Consider the following 15901-nt stretch of genomic DNA (forward strand, 5'->3'; position numbering starts at 1 on the left):
TACATGTTATCCAAATATTAAAAAAGTTAAAAACAAACTTAACATAAATCATACCATCATAAATTAGCAAAAACATGCACCATTAAACTTGATCTATCACAAGAATATTTCATTGTTGGGACAATAACCCTGAAAAGAGAGAGTTCCTATCTTTTCTTTTTAACTCAGGAGAAATACGATGGGGTTTAGTTCACTTTTACTTTAGTTAAGCCATTTAGTATGTGCAGTTGAACACACGTTTCCTATGCCACTACGTGACACTCATACTGTCATGGTTACGGATAAGGTATACCTCCAATTCCACTCCTTATGGAAAATACGGATATGGTATACCTTCATGTATATGCTATGTTTCCATATGCGATAAGGGAATGTAGATATTATGAAAAATATCCTCACAAGCAAGTGGTTGTCAGATTTCTACTCGGAGAGGATTGAGTTTATTCTATATCGTGCAGGGTTCATTGTCTCCGAGTTCTACTTGGAGACTAAGGCTGCGTTCGTTTGTGTCATATAGGGTGAGAAAGCACCTCGTTTTCCGCGCGCACGCTTCCCAAACTATTAAACGGTGCGTTTTTTGTAAAAATTTTCTATAGGAAAGTTGCTTTAAAAAGTCATATTAATCCATTTTTAAAATTTAAAATAGTTAATACTCAATTAATCATGCGCTAATGTCTTACCTCGTTTTGCGTATCTTCCCAATCTCCCCAATCTCCTTCTCCTCAAATACACCCTAAGGCAACTCATGGTATAAAAGGCATACCCCTGAGGGGTTCAGATCATCGAATCTTAGCGCCAACACAGCCATGATAGTTTACGAAGCCAGAGGATGCGAAGCCTACTCGCCAGGAGATCTCGTCGAATCATCTCGACAAGGATCTCGTCGGTAACGCCTGATTTATTTGTTCTATGTGTACTATGTGGTTTTACATATTAATCTCATATAAACTGGATTAGGGCTATTACCTTACAAGGGGCCTGAACCAGTATAATTTTTGTCTCCTTGTTTATTTTGATGTCATATCATGTAGATCCTCATACCAACGTACCCCAATATCCTATTTATCCGGTCTACGAGTATCCCCTGTCAATACATACAAATGCTTCTAAGTTGTCAAATGATGAAAATGATTTTGTTATTGTATTAATGATGTATTATGCTTATTTTTGTTATACTTATGTAGTTTCATATATAAAAAGGGACTTAGCTTTGAAGACAATGATAATAAATAATCGTGATTGATCAATGTAGATGTAATTGGAATAAAGTGATTTTCTTTTAATATGAGAGACATTCCATATATCAAAATCTATAATCTATTTCGCAAAATATTTTTTTCAATGTTTCTTGATTATAATGTAATGTATCATACTTATAATGAATAAGATAAGATAAGGTAGGATTTCTTTTAGCATTCTTTTTACGATCAATAAATGACGTGCCCACGTATCTGCGCGGGCTTTCTTTCTAGTTAAAATAATTAAAAAATGACACTTCTTCCATTCTAAAATAAGCCAATATATAATTGGATGGGTTATATCGCATCCAATCTTTTGGTAAGGAGTATCCGAGTTACTCAGTTAACCACTTAACCCCGTCTCTGTGGAGAAAATTGTGATTTTGCTATCACAAAAGGATGGTTTCGCTGGAATACTCTCCCTTCAAAGTGATTCATTAAAATGCTATCCTAAACTAAGGGGTATTCGCTAAAATGCTATTTTGAGTCTCTTTTGTCACTAAAATACTAACCGCCGTCACAGCCACTGTGCTTGTTGTCAGCGTTCTTCGCGCCACCCTTGTTGTCTTCGTGCGGCTTAGGCGCCACCTTCGCGTCGCTGGCATTAGTGCCTCTCTCTTGGCGGCGCGCGGCGAGGCATGCGGCGAGGTGGGTTCTTGTGGTGGCGCTTTGACCCGCCGCTGCCGCCGGTGCTGTTGTAGAAGTCGGAGGTGGAGTCGAAGGAGATGCCGAGGGAGGAGAAGAGCATCGACGACCTCGTCTCCGCCCCTCGCCGCCCTCCCTGCCGCTGCTGCTGAACAGCGGGAGCTCGTCGTCGGTGACGGTGGAGGACGAGCGCCAGCGCTGCAGGCGGTGGTGGGAGCCGTGGAGATCCCCCGCACCCTCGCCATGCCCGCCCGCCAGCCACCCTCGCGCTCCCGACGGCGTCCTCGAGAGAGAGGAAGATGAGAAATAGAGAGTGGATAGAGTATGACAGTTGGGCCCGCATCAGGGGTATTTTGGTCCGGGAAAAAGTTAAAATTGAGGGAAAAAATCCAAAAGAGTGAAAATAGCATTTTGATGAACACCTCCCAGATTAGGATAACATTTTAGTCCCAGTTTAGGATAACATTTTAGTGAATCAGTTTGAAGGATAGCATTCCAGCGAAACCACTCTTTTGCGATAGCAAAATCACAATTTTCTCGTATCGGTGACAGAAGCAGAGACATTTGCACCTCGGTTCTTGCGATTCAGATACTGGACACGAGCATGATGCGGCGACTCCGAGGCGGAATCATTCCCGTTCTCTTCCTACACCTCCGATGCTGCGGTTTGGATTCTCTGATATGCTAGCGCTAGCGCCCGGATGTCCAGGCCGCACGCCTCAGCGTGCTCTCTGGGTCTGAAGGGCGGAGCGGAGCGCCTTCCGACTCCGAGGTTTCGGGCCTGCCCGGCAGGTGTTCGACGAAATGTCGCACTTCCGCCCGTGAGCGTTCGGCGACATTCCTCGCCTCTGGGAGGCTACACTGGAGTCTACTATGGGAGCCATGGTCGTCGGAGCACGGCGATGTGCCCATGCCTCGCGTCTGTGCCTGGTGCACACGCTCGGATTTCCAGGTATGTTTCTGGTTAGTGCTTTGCTGTTGCCTTGTGTAGCTGTGTTGCCCATCGTGATGCTGATATACTCCCTCCGTTTCAAAATGTTTAACACCGTTGACTTTTTAGCACATGTTTGATCGTTCGTTTTATTCAAAAAATATTGTGAAATATGTAAAACTATATGTGTACATGAAAGTATATTTAACAATGAATCAAATGATATTAAAAGAATAAATAATTACTTAAATTTTTTGAATAAGACGAATGGTCAAACACGTATTAAAAAGTCAACGGTGTCGAACATTTTGAAACGGAGGGAGTATGTTAGTGCTTTGCTATGTGTCTTTTGGTCAGCCATTGCAATTTAGTTTTGAAATTTCGGACACCACCGGCAAATCATTATCTCGACCGAAATTTTCCGATTTTCTCAATTTTTTGTAGATTTGGTCAAAGTTTATACAAATTCAGTCAAAAATTGTTAAAACTTCAAATAATTTCGGTCCAAAAAGTGCCAAAAATCACGAAATTTCGTCAATTTCGGTAGGCCGAAATCGAAAGTGCAATCACTGCTTTTGGTATTGTGCCGGCAAGCAGAAAGTCTTGTTAGTACACTTGCAGTTCTAGTAGAACATGGGCATGAGTGCTAGGCTGCTAGCTAGATTCATATATAAACCTTTTTTTAGAGACCAGCTAGATCCATAAACCTTTTTTAGAGACCGGCTAGATCCATAAACTTGAGAAAAATGTACCTTAAACTCCATCAGAATCTCAAAATCCAAGGTGGCATGCTAATGCAAATGTACCACCGGGGACCCAAAATCCAAAGTGACATGCTAATTGCTAAGGCAGACCCTGATGTGGCATTTTCATAATTTCCTTTTCCTTTTTCCTTCTCTTGTTTTCCACATTTTCAATTTTCTTTTTCTGATTTCTTGCTCCTTGCGCCTGGTCCAGGCTGCTATGCAGATGTGAAACTTGAGGCGGTACCAATTGCCTCCTTTTTCTTTTTTCTCATTTCCTTTTTTTTTATAACTTTGGGCTGGGTGCGAGGAGGAAGCAAGAGAAGGGCCTTGACTGGAGGAAGATCATAAAAAGACAAAGGAAGGAAAAAGGAAAAGTTGTAAAGAAAAGGAAAAGGAAACTAGTGACGAAGCAATTGTCCGCGTTGGCATGCCACTTCAGATTTTAGGTTTCTGGTGGTATATTTAACGAGTTTAGGGATCTAAAAATGCATTTGTTACAGATCAAGACAACTCACATGCACAATTTTAAGGTCCACTAGTATATTTTACTGTTAGAAATTGAAGTTATCAGCAAGTCATAAAGCCAGGCTCATTGATAAAGTAGCCATGTCAAAGCAGTATTATGTCATTGAGAAATTTAAGTTATCAGCAAGTCATACTAATTTTTTATAGAGAATGGAAGTGAAACTTCTGTCATTATATGAATCAGGTCATCTCAAGCATCCCTGGAAAATCTTATTTACAAATTGTTCTTTTTTCCAAGTGTTGACAAAAACTAGGGAATGTCATATTATTTCTTATTATGTTCAAATAAAAGGATAAATTAGACAAAAGAATAAGTAAAGTGTTAATTACAGGAGATGGAAAAGATGTTTCTCCCCCAATTCCTGACTTACTGTGAATTCAAAGACTAAAAACACAACCTTCAACATGTGGTAATTCCGTAGGATCGAATCACAAGAATTAAGCCAACCAGAGGGGGGGTGAATGGTTGGTATACCCAAAAACCGAAAACTTTTTGCGGAAATAAAAGTTACCCTCGAAATCGACGGAGATCGGTCTGACCGAAGTTGCCTTGCCGGTCTAACCGCTTGGAAGCCGTCGGTCTGACCGGTATAGATCAACCGGTCTGACCGCCGAAGCTACTCGCCGCGCCTATCACCGCCGCCGCCGCCGCCGGTCTGACCGCCGGTAGATCGCCGGTTAGACTGCCGAAACCCGGTAAACACAAATCGAAGAACTTTTAAAGTAGATGACGACTTTATTGATTCTCTCTGTGTTTACAAAGTGCACCAACAGCACTCCTTACAAAAATTTCGACTAAACTCGAAACCCTAACTCAAAACTCAACTCAATTGCTCTCAAAAGCAATACCGGGAAGCCTCGCACTCCCCCTCTATTTATACATGAGGTAGGCAGCCTAAAGCCACGAACCAAACTCATACTAGGAGTCCTAAACACCTTAGGAAACCCTTTAGTACAAGAAAGAAACTTTACATAACCAATCGTACCAAATTTGGACTCCTTCCAAATTCGACTCCGCATCCCATCGTACCAAATTTGGACTCCTTCCAAATTCGACTCCGCATCCCATACGCACACAATACCTCCATCGTATGCCATATGGAATCTCCATCAACTACGTGCATCAACTCTATGTAGGATCGTAAAGGGACTTTCCCACCCCAAAAGCTAGCCATTGAGGTGAGAGACTCCCCCACTTATATCTTAGGTCCTTTGCCCTTCCACAACCAATGTGGGACTATTCAACAATCTCCCCCTTCACACATTGGTGTCCCTCAGCCCTTCACTGCCCCTTCACCGTATCCGGGCCCCCACCGGCCCACGGTCCATCAGGTATACGGGCCCCGCCGGCACCCACGGTCCATCAGGCCTTCACACGTGTCCATCGGGCCAGAGATGTTAACCTAGCCTTTCTCTGATACCAATTGTAGGATCGTAAAGGGCCTTTCCCACCCCAAAAGCTAGCCATTGAGGTGAGGGGCTCCCCCACTTATATTTTAGGTCCTTTGCCCTTCCACAACCAATGTGGGACTATTCAACAAATTCTCTAGCTATAAGATAACCAGAATGCTAGCAATTGCCAGAAAGTTCAAAAATGGGCCTCATAGCTCAAATTACACCATGTCATTGCTGTTTAACATTTTGACTATATGTCTATCAAATATTTTGAACAATAGCAAGCTGTGCTGAAAGCAGCCAATATCTTTTCCCCATGAATATACAAAAACCAACAATAATTCATATAGGTTGATGTTTGTATAATACCTCCTGGAAAATACACACGAACAAACAACTTAAGCGTCCTAATTCATACACAATGGCTTCAGTTGAATTAAATTGAAAATCTAGTAGAGGAACTGTGGCATGGTTCAGTAGCTAGGAAGGAGGTGTGGGTGTATGTATGCCTTCAACACCCATCTTCAGGTCCTTTTCTACTCATACTTGATGGCTTTCTATTTCAAAATGAGAAAGATAGTAACTAGTTCCCTGTAGGTAGTCTCTTTCTCCTAGAACAAATTGATAAAGGATGACGCCATGTTGATGCTTCTCTATGAGTTGGTGGATGCCTGGCAGGTCGATGCAGATATTTGTTTTTGATCTTCCTTATGGAAAAATGATAGCGCTGTACAGGCTGCCATGTACACCAGCACAGGGATAACCAAAGCAATGATATTTCTAGATGTCTCCCACCTCATGGTGCTGCCTGCAGCGTAAGCACACAGGAGACCGAGCATATCCAGCAAAATGGCCGTATGCATTGGCCAGACCGGTATTTCTAGGTTGTTCAGCATCCTTGGAAGCAGCAAGGCGATGACGACAATAGAAGCCATGAAGGAAATCGAATTGCTATAGAAGAATGCATAGTACCGGCGCTTGTTGATGTCGTGGAGGATGTAGTGGCCAGCAAGGTGCCCATTGCCATTTTCCTGCCACAAGCCACCTGGTGGTTTTAGGCCAGCTTGATATGTAACACTTGCAGCCAGGACCCCTAGCAGCATCAAGTACTCCCGCATGTCCTTCTCGGTTGATCCAGATTTATCTTCTTCACTGTTGGCTTCTTGTAGAGAGGCTCCATTTCCTGTGCCATGGGCTCCTGGTTCAGAAGTGACAGAATTTATTCTGCTGCCTCCTTGTTCAGATGACCCCTCTCCTTTGTCAGTGTTTCTCAGTGCAGCATCTGTAATATCTGTGATCTGAGTTGCTTGTGAAGTGGATCCCATCCCTTTTATCAGAGGTGCTGGTTGTGAGGCTTCAGTGTCTGTGCTGCCACCTTCTTGCGCAGAGGAGTTCGTCATGTTGCCTCCTGTTTTAGAGGTCCTCTTGTTCCAGAACATGGCTACCTGCAAGGCTACCAAGGCAAACACTGCACCAACCAATGTCAATACATAGATGGAGGTGCGCAGACGCCGAGAGCTTCCAGCAGCGTAGGCACCCATGAGGCCGAACATTCCAGCCACCATGCACACATAAAGCGCATAGCACTTTATGCCTGGCCTGTATAGGTTTGGGTTCACAAGGAGCATAATGAGAGCTATAGATGCCATGAAGCTCGTCGCGTTGCAGTAGAAGAATGCCTCGTACTGCGGTGGATAGTTTTCGAGCAGGATTGGATAGCCTGCTCGGTGGTGGTGCCCAAGATTATCATCCTCTGACCAGAAGCCACCTGGGGGTGTCAGCCCAGCTTGATAAGTGAGCGTGGCAACCAAGATTGCAAGGAGCAGCAAAACTTCACGCTTCTTATCCTCCTCATCAGGATCATGATATTCATTGTCCATGTTGTCTAGTGTGAAGAAGATTATGTGAATCACCACATAGACGAGGACACCACCTGCCAGAGCAACAACATAGATGGATGTGCTCACGTCCCGGCAACTCCCTGCAGCATATGCAGTTATGAGGGCGAACAGATCCAGCAGCATAGCTGCCTCTAGAGTGTGGTTCTTCAGTACATGTTTACTTTGGACCATTATTATGGCCACTAAGGATGTCACAAAAGCCACCGAATTGCTGTAGAAGAACACCTTGTACCGTGCCGGGTTTGTCGTGAGGAGTATTGGGTCGCCGCCCTTATGCCCATCCCGGTCATCTGGCCAGAGACCACCCGGTGGATCTAGCCCTGCTTGGTATGTGATGCTTGCAGCAAGAGTAGCAAGTAACATGACAAGGGAGCGAGCCTTTTCCATTGCAATATTGCGTTTTGTGTTCCTAGTGATTGGAAACATGTACAGTGTGAACTTGCAGTTTCGGAAGGAGAAGGAAATGGGAGAGGATATTTACTTACATACCTGCTACCATCTTCATTACGGATCAGTGACTTTACAGATGATATACTTCGTTCAGTATGCCCATCATTCTTGATCCTCTTTTTTAAGAATTGTGTAACAGCCACCTGGAGGAAGATGTATGCAAGAATTGCAGCAATCAAACAGATGACGTATACAGTGTCATCGGTGTCCCTGCAGCTCCCAGCAGCATAGGCTCCAACGAGGCCGAAGAGAACCACAACAATAGACCCATACAGTTCACCAAACTGCAATGACATTTGCTCCGTGTTGACCCTCTTGTCCAGAAGCAACATGATGATGAGCAGGGATGCGACAAACGCTGTGGTGTTGCAGACGAAGAACGCTTTATAGCGTCTGGAGTTGATGTCCTGCAGAACTGGGTTGCTCACCCGGTGGCCGTCCTGGGTGCTGCCCCAGAAGCCACCTGGTGGGTTCAGCCCGGCCACGTAGGTGATGGTAACTGCAAATGTTGCTAGCAGCATCAAGACCTCATGCAGTTCTTCGCGCTTGTGTTCATCAGGATACCAGGTTTGCTTCTCAGTATCCTTTGGTTCACCCGAATCCTTGTTTTGCTTCCCATGATTTTTGTCTTTCTTCTTCAACTTGGACACTGCATAGGTAAACAAAGAAGGCACAATATAGGCAAATACCATCGACATGATCACCGAGGAGTAGATGGTAGTGAATTCATCTCTGCAGCTTCCGGCAGCATAGGCCCCCATTAGACCAAGCAAGTCAAACAGCATGACTACTCGCAGGGCAGCTGCGCAGCCTGAGTTCTCCTTGTCCAGGACGAGGAGGAGGAGGCAGACCACGAGTGACGCGGCGAACGCAGTGGCGTTGCAGTAGTAGAACATGATGTATTGTTCTTTGTGGTTGCCTGGTAGGATTGGGTCGCCCGCGAGATGGTCTTCTTGTGTGTCCTGCCAGAACCCCCCTGGCAGGTTGAGCCCCGCGGCATATGTTACCGTTGCGACCAGAGTGGCCAGCAGCAGAAGGTGATTCTTCAGCTGGTACTCTGAACTTGAAGATGGGTTGGATTTCTTCTCTTTGCTCGATCCGTTTCGGTTGTGGGTGTCTATTTTGTTGGTGGAAGACATATCTTGTTGTGGTTGAAGTAACAGGAAGATGGCCCCTGAGGAGATGATAGGCTGCCCTAGCTGAGCTACTCAGGTTATATATAGCTACTCATCTTCACATAGCAGCAATATGTCTTGATTGGCAAAATTCTTCCCTGCGAATCATGGCATATTTGCATGATCAAGTCACCTATCTAAAAACGTGTCTGTGCTGTAGCATATATATTTGCATGACTCCATCAAGTAACCCTATCTAAAGCTTATTCCATTGTCCTTTTGCAGCTTGGGCAACATAACAGACATGAAGCATCAATGATGTGTTTTGTTCTGCACACATGGTGTAGCATTCAAGCTTCCGAAATCCATATTAGCCCAACACTTCCAAAGAGTGGACTCATGTACGTATAATTTTCACTTACACTTCCATTGTTGCTTCTTATAAAAGGGTTAACCTGGAGTTTGGTATGATTGAATTACGTGGGTTTATATGTAGGACCTAACCTATCTAAATTCTCTATTTGACATGTATAACAACTAAAAGTAACAAGAATTGTTGACTGGTTCTGATGGCGGATTAATCCCATGTGGAGAGTTCAGATATGTTTTGGTAGTGTAAAGACTTGAAGTAACCAGTGTTCACATGTCAGGTTTTGATTGACCACAACACAATTTACTCATATTTCAGCAAATATTTCTCCTCTGTATACTTGAAGTTGTAATGCTTGTCCATTCTAGCTTTTTTTTTTTCAGAACCTAAAGGCACAGAAGTCATAGGATTAGATTCGCCTAACATCGCAGAGGCTTCACAATCTGATGGGAAATAGTCCATACTCAAAATATTGGAGGGTGCATGGTTGATGCTTGATAGAGACCAGTCATCATGCAAATCACAGGAGCAGATATGCATAAGCATGCTTAGCCTAAGTGCGAGCCTCCTCCCATACTTAGGCATACTTATGCCTGTCAATACTAAGAACAATTAATGCCTATGATAGTGTGAGATTCAGATACCAAACCCGGTCCGGTTTATAAGGCTAGTGAAATAAGCAGTTGCAGAAAACTCTGGCAAACATCAGTGTGATGTCCAAATATGTACAAGTTGAATACTGAAGTAGTATATAAATTTCTATTCACTATGTAAACGCAACTCCGTATAGCAGAGACCTCGCCATGTCCTCATCGTTCACACTAACAAAAGTGTACTAGAGGACAATAGAATCTATGGAAGTTGCATATTTAATTGTTGATGAAGTTCAGGACAACTTACTTCAGATTGGTCAGATGCCTATCTGCAATACGTCTAAGGATTAACAACGACAAGTTGTGCTACTATAGGTCAAATTAGGTTGTAAACTAAGTAATTTTATGATCCTTAAGGAAATATATACTGAGAAGTACCATAGTTTTTAGTGTTATATTGTGCTACTTCTTAATACTTTTATTACTGGGAAAAAATAGAGGCTACCTCTTGATACCTCAATACTAATCGAACACAAAGAGGTGACAAAATTTACAGTAAAAAATACGATTTCACTTGATACATTCTGAAGAACCATAAATAATCTCTCACAAGTCACAGTAGGCCGAATACAAGTCACCATCCACGGTGGGTCTTAGAGGGCATGCCTTTTTATCTTTTCCATCCCTTCCCCACCATGAAATATGTATTGAGCTGGAAGATCCTAAGGTTCTCCCTCCATCAACTCCTTTGAACTTTACCTTTCAAGGTTGGACCGCTTGATGCCATGATCAGCCAGCAGCAAATAATATTTCTGTCAATGTCTTCCAAAGCTGTATGATTGAGCTATGAGCCCCCAAAGTATTTTCTGCCATCAAAGGTGGTCCCAAATACGTGCATGGCTCGTTTTCGTTACGCGGAGAATTTTGCTTGGGCGGCACTACCAGACTCGCAGCTTTTGTGAGAGTTACGAATTTAGGCTGACCTTGATTTTTGTTGCTTGCAGGATCTTGCTTGGTTACATGTAATCAGCACCAGCCATGGCATCTCGAGAGGCTGACCTTCACTCAGATGAATTTAGAAGGTGACAAAATGACTTACTCAGGCATTTTTCATGTTACTGTTCGGTTCTATGGTGTTCCTGAAAGTCTCAGGCTCTGTTCTCTGGTGGACAAGCTTATTCAATACACAGCTACTTTCTCTGATTCTCTTAGATACAAGCAAGACAAGAACATTATTGGTCTGGTTGTTTTTGGTGTTACTAAGAAGCCTCCAGATACTATTCTCATTGCCAACTCAACATACAAGATCAACAAGATTTGCGCATTCCGTAGGCTGCTTTTCCACAATTGTGTTCTCTTGTCAAGAACAAGCTTCTTGAGTTAGCAAAATGAAATGGAAATCTATTTTAAATGGAAGACAGTCTCCTTCAAGGTTCCAACAGCAGCAAGTTGAGATTGTGACCATGATAAGTATCAGAGTGACTCTCTGCGTATTCCAATGATTTATTTCAAATGTGTGGCTGCTACCACATGTACATTGAGTTCATTAGCTGATCATCACAGTGCTCCTGCTTCCTTGGTTACTCTGGCTACACTGCCTAAACAGCTGCTAATGGGCCAGTAATGTGGTGAGCCCCTCTGCTGATTCCTTACAAAGTTCTGAACAGCAAACACCACATGCATGTATCCTCTAAGCAGATTTGCAGACGCCGCTTCTGACGATGCTATGCATCTGTGATGCAAGTCGCAGCCTGTACAGAGCAGCAGATCGGGAATACGCAAAAGAATTGCGCATCTTTGTATTGAGAGAAGTAAAGGTTGTCATTTACAGCTGAATGGGGAAAAAAAAACAGAAACAAGGAGGGGAGGAAGGGAGGGGACTGGTTGCAGCAGTTCTATTCTCGCGACAAATGGGGCGATCTAGGGATACAGAGCAGCAGATCATCGGTGTGTTGAGTGTTTTTACTTCTGCTGCCTTTTTCCACAGTAATTCAGATTGCTTCACCTATTTCAGAGAGTATGTTTTGAGGGAGGGAGACAAAACGGAAGAGCAGAGCACATTATTTACGTTTCAGTTTCTCCAGTTTGCAGCTCAAATGCAATATCCGCAGCGACGGATAAAAAGCCAAAAGAAAAAAAATGCTTTGCTAAGCTAGCTGTTCCGAGATATAGCCCAGAATAAAATTTTAATTCATTGCTAACCGTAAGCTGATTGTGATGAACTCATCCAACAAGCTTGTCCTCAGGATGCTCCATAGCACCATCATTTTCCTTTGTAGTAACCCACCCAACACGGGGAAACTATTTTAAACCCTCGAGGTAACGTCCCATTGTTTGTCTAAAAATCATCGAAGTAGTTTTTTTTTAAAAAAAAATTGCGGCAAACCAGCGGTGGTACTCAATCCCTGCCAGCTCAAGCCGGGTATTGCCCCTTTTTTACTACAGCTAGATATGATGTTGGAAAGATTATACAGATCACAACCCTCAAAAGCACTTTTCATGCCCTTAGGTGACTGGATTTATTCAGGATAATCCACTTACAACAGGAGAGACTTGGGAAAAAATGGAAAAAAAAAAACTGAGAGAAGAAGCCTAGAAAATAAGAAAGATATGGAGAAGAATTGCAGTACATAATGTTCTTGCCCGCTAGATATTTCAGTTGATTAGCTTGTGGAATTCAATCAGGCTGAAAACGCATCTCATCACTGCATCACATTCTGGGATGGATAATGCATATAGCTTCCCTGTGCCGCCGTTCGCCTGCCATTTCCTGGTTCTTGGGACTCGGCATCCAGCTCAGGTGTAATCTGCGGATTATTACCACCTGCCTTGTGACCCTGGCCGAAGGTCGACAACACCCCGTGCACTGCAATGTAGCCCAGCACGACGACGGCCATGGCGATGACATATCCAGATGTCTCCCATTCCCTGCTGGACCCTGCCCCATAGGCCACCAGGAGGCCAATCATGTCGAGAACAATCGTCGTGTTCATCGCCTTCAGCAACCACTCGTTGACATGCGGTGATGCCGACTCCGGCAGCAGCAGGACGATGACGACGACGGACGCCATGAAGGAAGTGGAGTTGCTGTAGAAGAAGGCGCGGTACCGCCGCCTCCGGTTGTCGCGGAGGACCGGGTTGCCGGCCGCGTGGCCTGCGCCGTCGTCGTCGCTCTGCCACACGCCGCCCGGCGGGTGCAGGCCGGCCTGGTAGGTGACGCTCGCTGCCAGGATCCCCAGTAGCATCAGGTACTTGCGCTTGGTGTGATTTTCGCTTCCACTGTTGTCACCTCTCTGGTTTTGGTCACCCTGGGAGTTCTGTCTGGTGGTAGTGTTGCCATGGTTCTGGCGCACCACGAATACCACAAGAAGTATGGCCACAAAAATAAGCACCAATGCGAAGACAAAGATGGATGTACGCATATGCTGTGAGCTCCCAGCGGCGTAGGCACCCATGAGACCAAACATGCCAGCCACCATGCAAACGGAGAGCGCATAGCTCTGAATGGCTGGCCTGTACAAATTTGGGTTCACGAGAAGGATGATGAGGGCGATAGATGACATAAAGCTGGTGGTGTTGCAGTAGAAAAAGGCTTTAAAACGGTAAGGGTTGTTGCTGAAGAGGACTGGCTCGCCTGCACGGTGACCATCACTATCATCTTGCCAGAAGCCACTTGGTGGGGTTAGCCCGGCTTGGTAGGTGATGGTTGCGGACAAGATGGCGAAAAGGAGCAACCTCTTGCGCCTCTTCTCCAGCAATACATCTTCGTCGTGTCCTCTCTGGTCTAGTGTGAAGAACACGACATGGATCACAACATACACCAGCACGGCACCGGCTATGGCCATAACATAAATGGAGGTACTCGCATCCCGACAGCTTCCCGCTGCATATGCACCCATGAGCCCAAACAAATCCAGAATCATGGCTGCCTCTAGCGCGTGGCGCTTGAGCAGAGACCTGCTCTGCACTAGGATGATGGCAAGTAAGGATGACACGAAGGCGGTCGAGTTGCAGTAGAAGAATGCCTTGTACCTTCTAGGGTTAGTTGTTAGGAGAATCGGGTTACCGGCCTTGTGGTCGCCATTGTCATCCTGCCAATACCCACCCGGCGGATCTAGCGCAGCTTGGAAAGTGACGGTCGCTGCTAGAGTGGCGAGCAGTAGAACGAGAGAGCGAGCCTTCTCCATAGCTCGGTTATGTTCCGCCTCCCTAATAATTGCAGCAAGAGTAGAAAAAAATTGATTATTCTCTTTCAACAAATAGTTAGAGAGTGAAACAAATGTGATTATTCTCAAAAACTATCAAACTCTCTTTGCCTCTCTAATCAAATTTGCTGCACAATGAGAGAGGGGACATGTAAATTCTTTTGTTTGTAAAAGAAAAAAAACAAATAGGAGTGCTTTACAAACCTGTCAATAGTGGCCTGATCTACTTCTTGGTCTTGCTTGGGACAATATCGTCGTTTTGATATCGAAGAGTAGATCCGTGCGAGCTTCGTGTTGCCAAGCGCCTGCTTGACGCACGGCACGACGGTGAGGTGGAAGGCGATGTACACGAGCACGGCGCCGACGAGCGCCAGCACGTACACGGTGGTGTGCTCCGCCCTCGAGCTGCCGGCGGCGTACGCTCCGACGAGCCCGACCAGCGCGACGACGATGCACCCGTACAGCTCCCAGGACCGCACCGTGCCGTCGCGCAGCTTCCGGTCGAGGAGCAGCACGATGATGAGCAGCGACGCGACGAACGCGGTGGTGTTGCAGAGGAGGAACGCCGTCAGCCGCGCCGGGTGCCGCTCCCCCATGACCGCCTCGCCGGCGCGGTGGCCGGCGACGCCGTCCGCCCAGAACCCTCCCGGCGTGCTCAGCCCGGCCACGTACGTGAGGCTCGTGGCGAACGTGGCGAGCAGCAGGAGCACCTTGCGCGACCGCTCCTTGGTGACGACGTGCTCGTCCTCGTCGTCGCCGCCGGCGAGCGAGGCGAGCACCATCTGCACGACGAGGTAGACGAACACGGCGGCGACGAGCACGGCGGTGTACCTGGTGGTGGTGGCGTCCCGGCACGTCCCCGCGGTGTAGGCGCCCATGAGGCTGAGCAGGTCGAGCACCATGACCACCCGGAGCGGCATGACGGTGACCCACATGTTCCGCTTCTCGTGGAGCACGGCGAAGAGGAGGATGAGGACGATGACGAGCAGAGACGACGCGAACGCGGTGGCGTTGCAGTAGAAGAAGACGAGGTACCGGCCGTAGTAGAGGTCCCGGATGATGGGGTCGCCGGCGGTGTGCCCGCCGGCGGTGACCTGCCACGCGCCGCCCGGCGGGCTGAACCCGGCGCCGTACGCCACCGTGGCCACCAGCGAGGCCAGCAGCAGGAGGTACTTCCGCAGCGTGTACTCCCAATATGGCTGCTGCTCGGTAGCGTCGTCCCCTTGCGCCATTGCCAAAACCTCAGTGAGCTCCAGATGCAAGCTAAGATCGATCGGTATATATGGTTAAATTTCTAGTTTCAGCTTCAGCTTGGAGTTGAGAATAGTTTATCACTGCCTCGCCAGACTTGACTCAGTCACACTCAGTTCAGTCGTCGTCGAGCAGCTTAATGTAAGAGCAAGATACTCTTGATCTAGCTGGTTGGCATACATCTTGGTCGATCTTCCATTCAAAATCATAAAAAAATTTGATGTTGTTAATCCAGCCACAAGGTCAAATACTTTCTCAAATATTTGTGCTACAAGGGCATGCACGTGACGAAGTGAGCTGATTAGGTTCCTTGTGGTGAATATGCATAACTATTGTTTCAGTGTGGTGGATAAAACAAGTGCATGCACATTCATCACTTGGATCCGATTTTCATATCATATGAGGTAGTAATATGCAGGGGAGCACGTATTTCTCCCACGTTTCTCGATAAAAGGAATATATATGTAGAACTGTTTGAGTGTTTTGAGCCCTTGAGGGCATACGGCCTTATTTCTTACCTATAGAATCTAAATAGT

General features: G+C 45.8%; 2 protein-coding genes and 1 long non-coding RNA gene across 3 annotated transcripts; 1 reads left to right on the plus strand and 2 right to left on the minus strand.

The window, feature by feature from the left end:
• Positions 1-5766: 5766 nt before the first annotated feature.
• LOC4340798 (uncharacterized) lies at positions 5767-8970 on the minus strand. Its single transcript, XM_015788924.3, has 2 exons — positions 7871-8970; positions 5767-7790 (listed from the first exon to the last, which is right to left on the minus strand). Exons 1-2 carry the CDS (start codon positions 8968-8970, stop codon positions 6134-6136), a joined length of 2757 nt encoding a protein of 918 aa, XP_015644410.1. The 3' UTR covers positions 5767-6133.
• Positions 8267-12116, plus strand: LOC107281466 (uncharacterized). The gene is made up of 4 exons (XR_001547082.3): positions 8267-8398; positions 8489-9043; positions 9232-9347; positions 10914-12116. It is a non-coding gene; the product is annotated as an uncharacterized lncRNA (long non-coding RNA).
• Positions 12117-12375: 259 nt separating this feature from the next.
• LOC4340799 (uncharacterized) lies at positions 12376-15543 on the minus strand. The gene is made up of 2 exons (XM_015788926.3): positions 14319-15543; positions 12376-14118 (listed from the first exon to the last, which is right to left on the minus strand). The coding sequence occupies exons 1-2, from the start codon at positions 15344-15346 to the stop codon at positions 12612-12614; spliced, it is 2535 nt and encodes an 844-aa protein (XP_015644412.1). The 5' UTR covers positions 15347-15543; the 3' UTR covers positions 12376-12611.
• Between the last annotated feature and the right edge of the window lie 358 nt (positions 15544-15901).

The sequence above is a fragment of the Oryza sativa genome, chromosome 6 (genome assembly GCF_034140825.1).
Source record: "Oryza sativa Japonica Group chromosome 6, ASM3414082v1".
Taxonomy (NCBI): domain Eukaryota; kingdom Viridiplantae; phylum Streptophyta; class Magnoliopsida; order Poales; family Poaceae; genus Oryza; species Oryza sativa.

Bases quoted from the DNA above. Each gene is read 5' to 3' on its own strand.
- LOC4340798 (XM_015788924.3), bottom strand. From the start codon at position 8,970: ATGTCTTCCACCAACAAAATAGACACCCACAACCGAAACGGATCGAGC. The intron at 7,791-7,870 runs GTATGTAAGTAA...TCCAATCACTAG, and splicing joins CGTAATGAAGATGGTAGCAG to GAACACAAAACGCAATATTG.
- LOC4340799 (XM_015788926.3), bottom strand. From the start codon at position 15,346: ATGGCGCAAGGGGACGACGCTACCGAGCAGCAGCCATATTGGGAGTAC. The intron at 14,119-14,318 runs GTTTGTAAAGCA...TGCAATTATTAG, and splicing joins GATCAGGCCACTATTGACAG to GGAGGCGGAACATAACCGAG.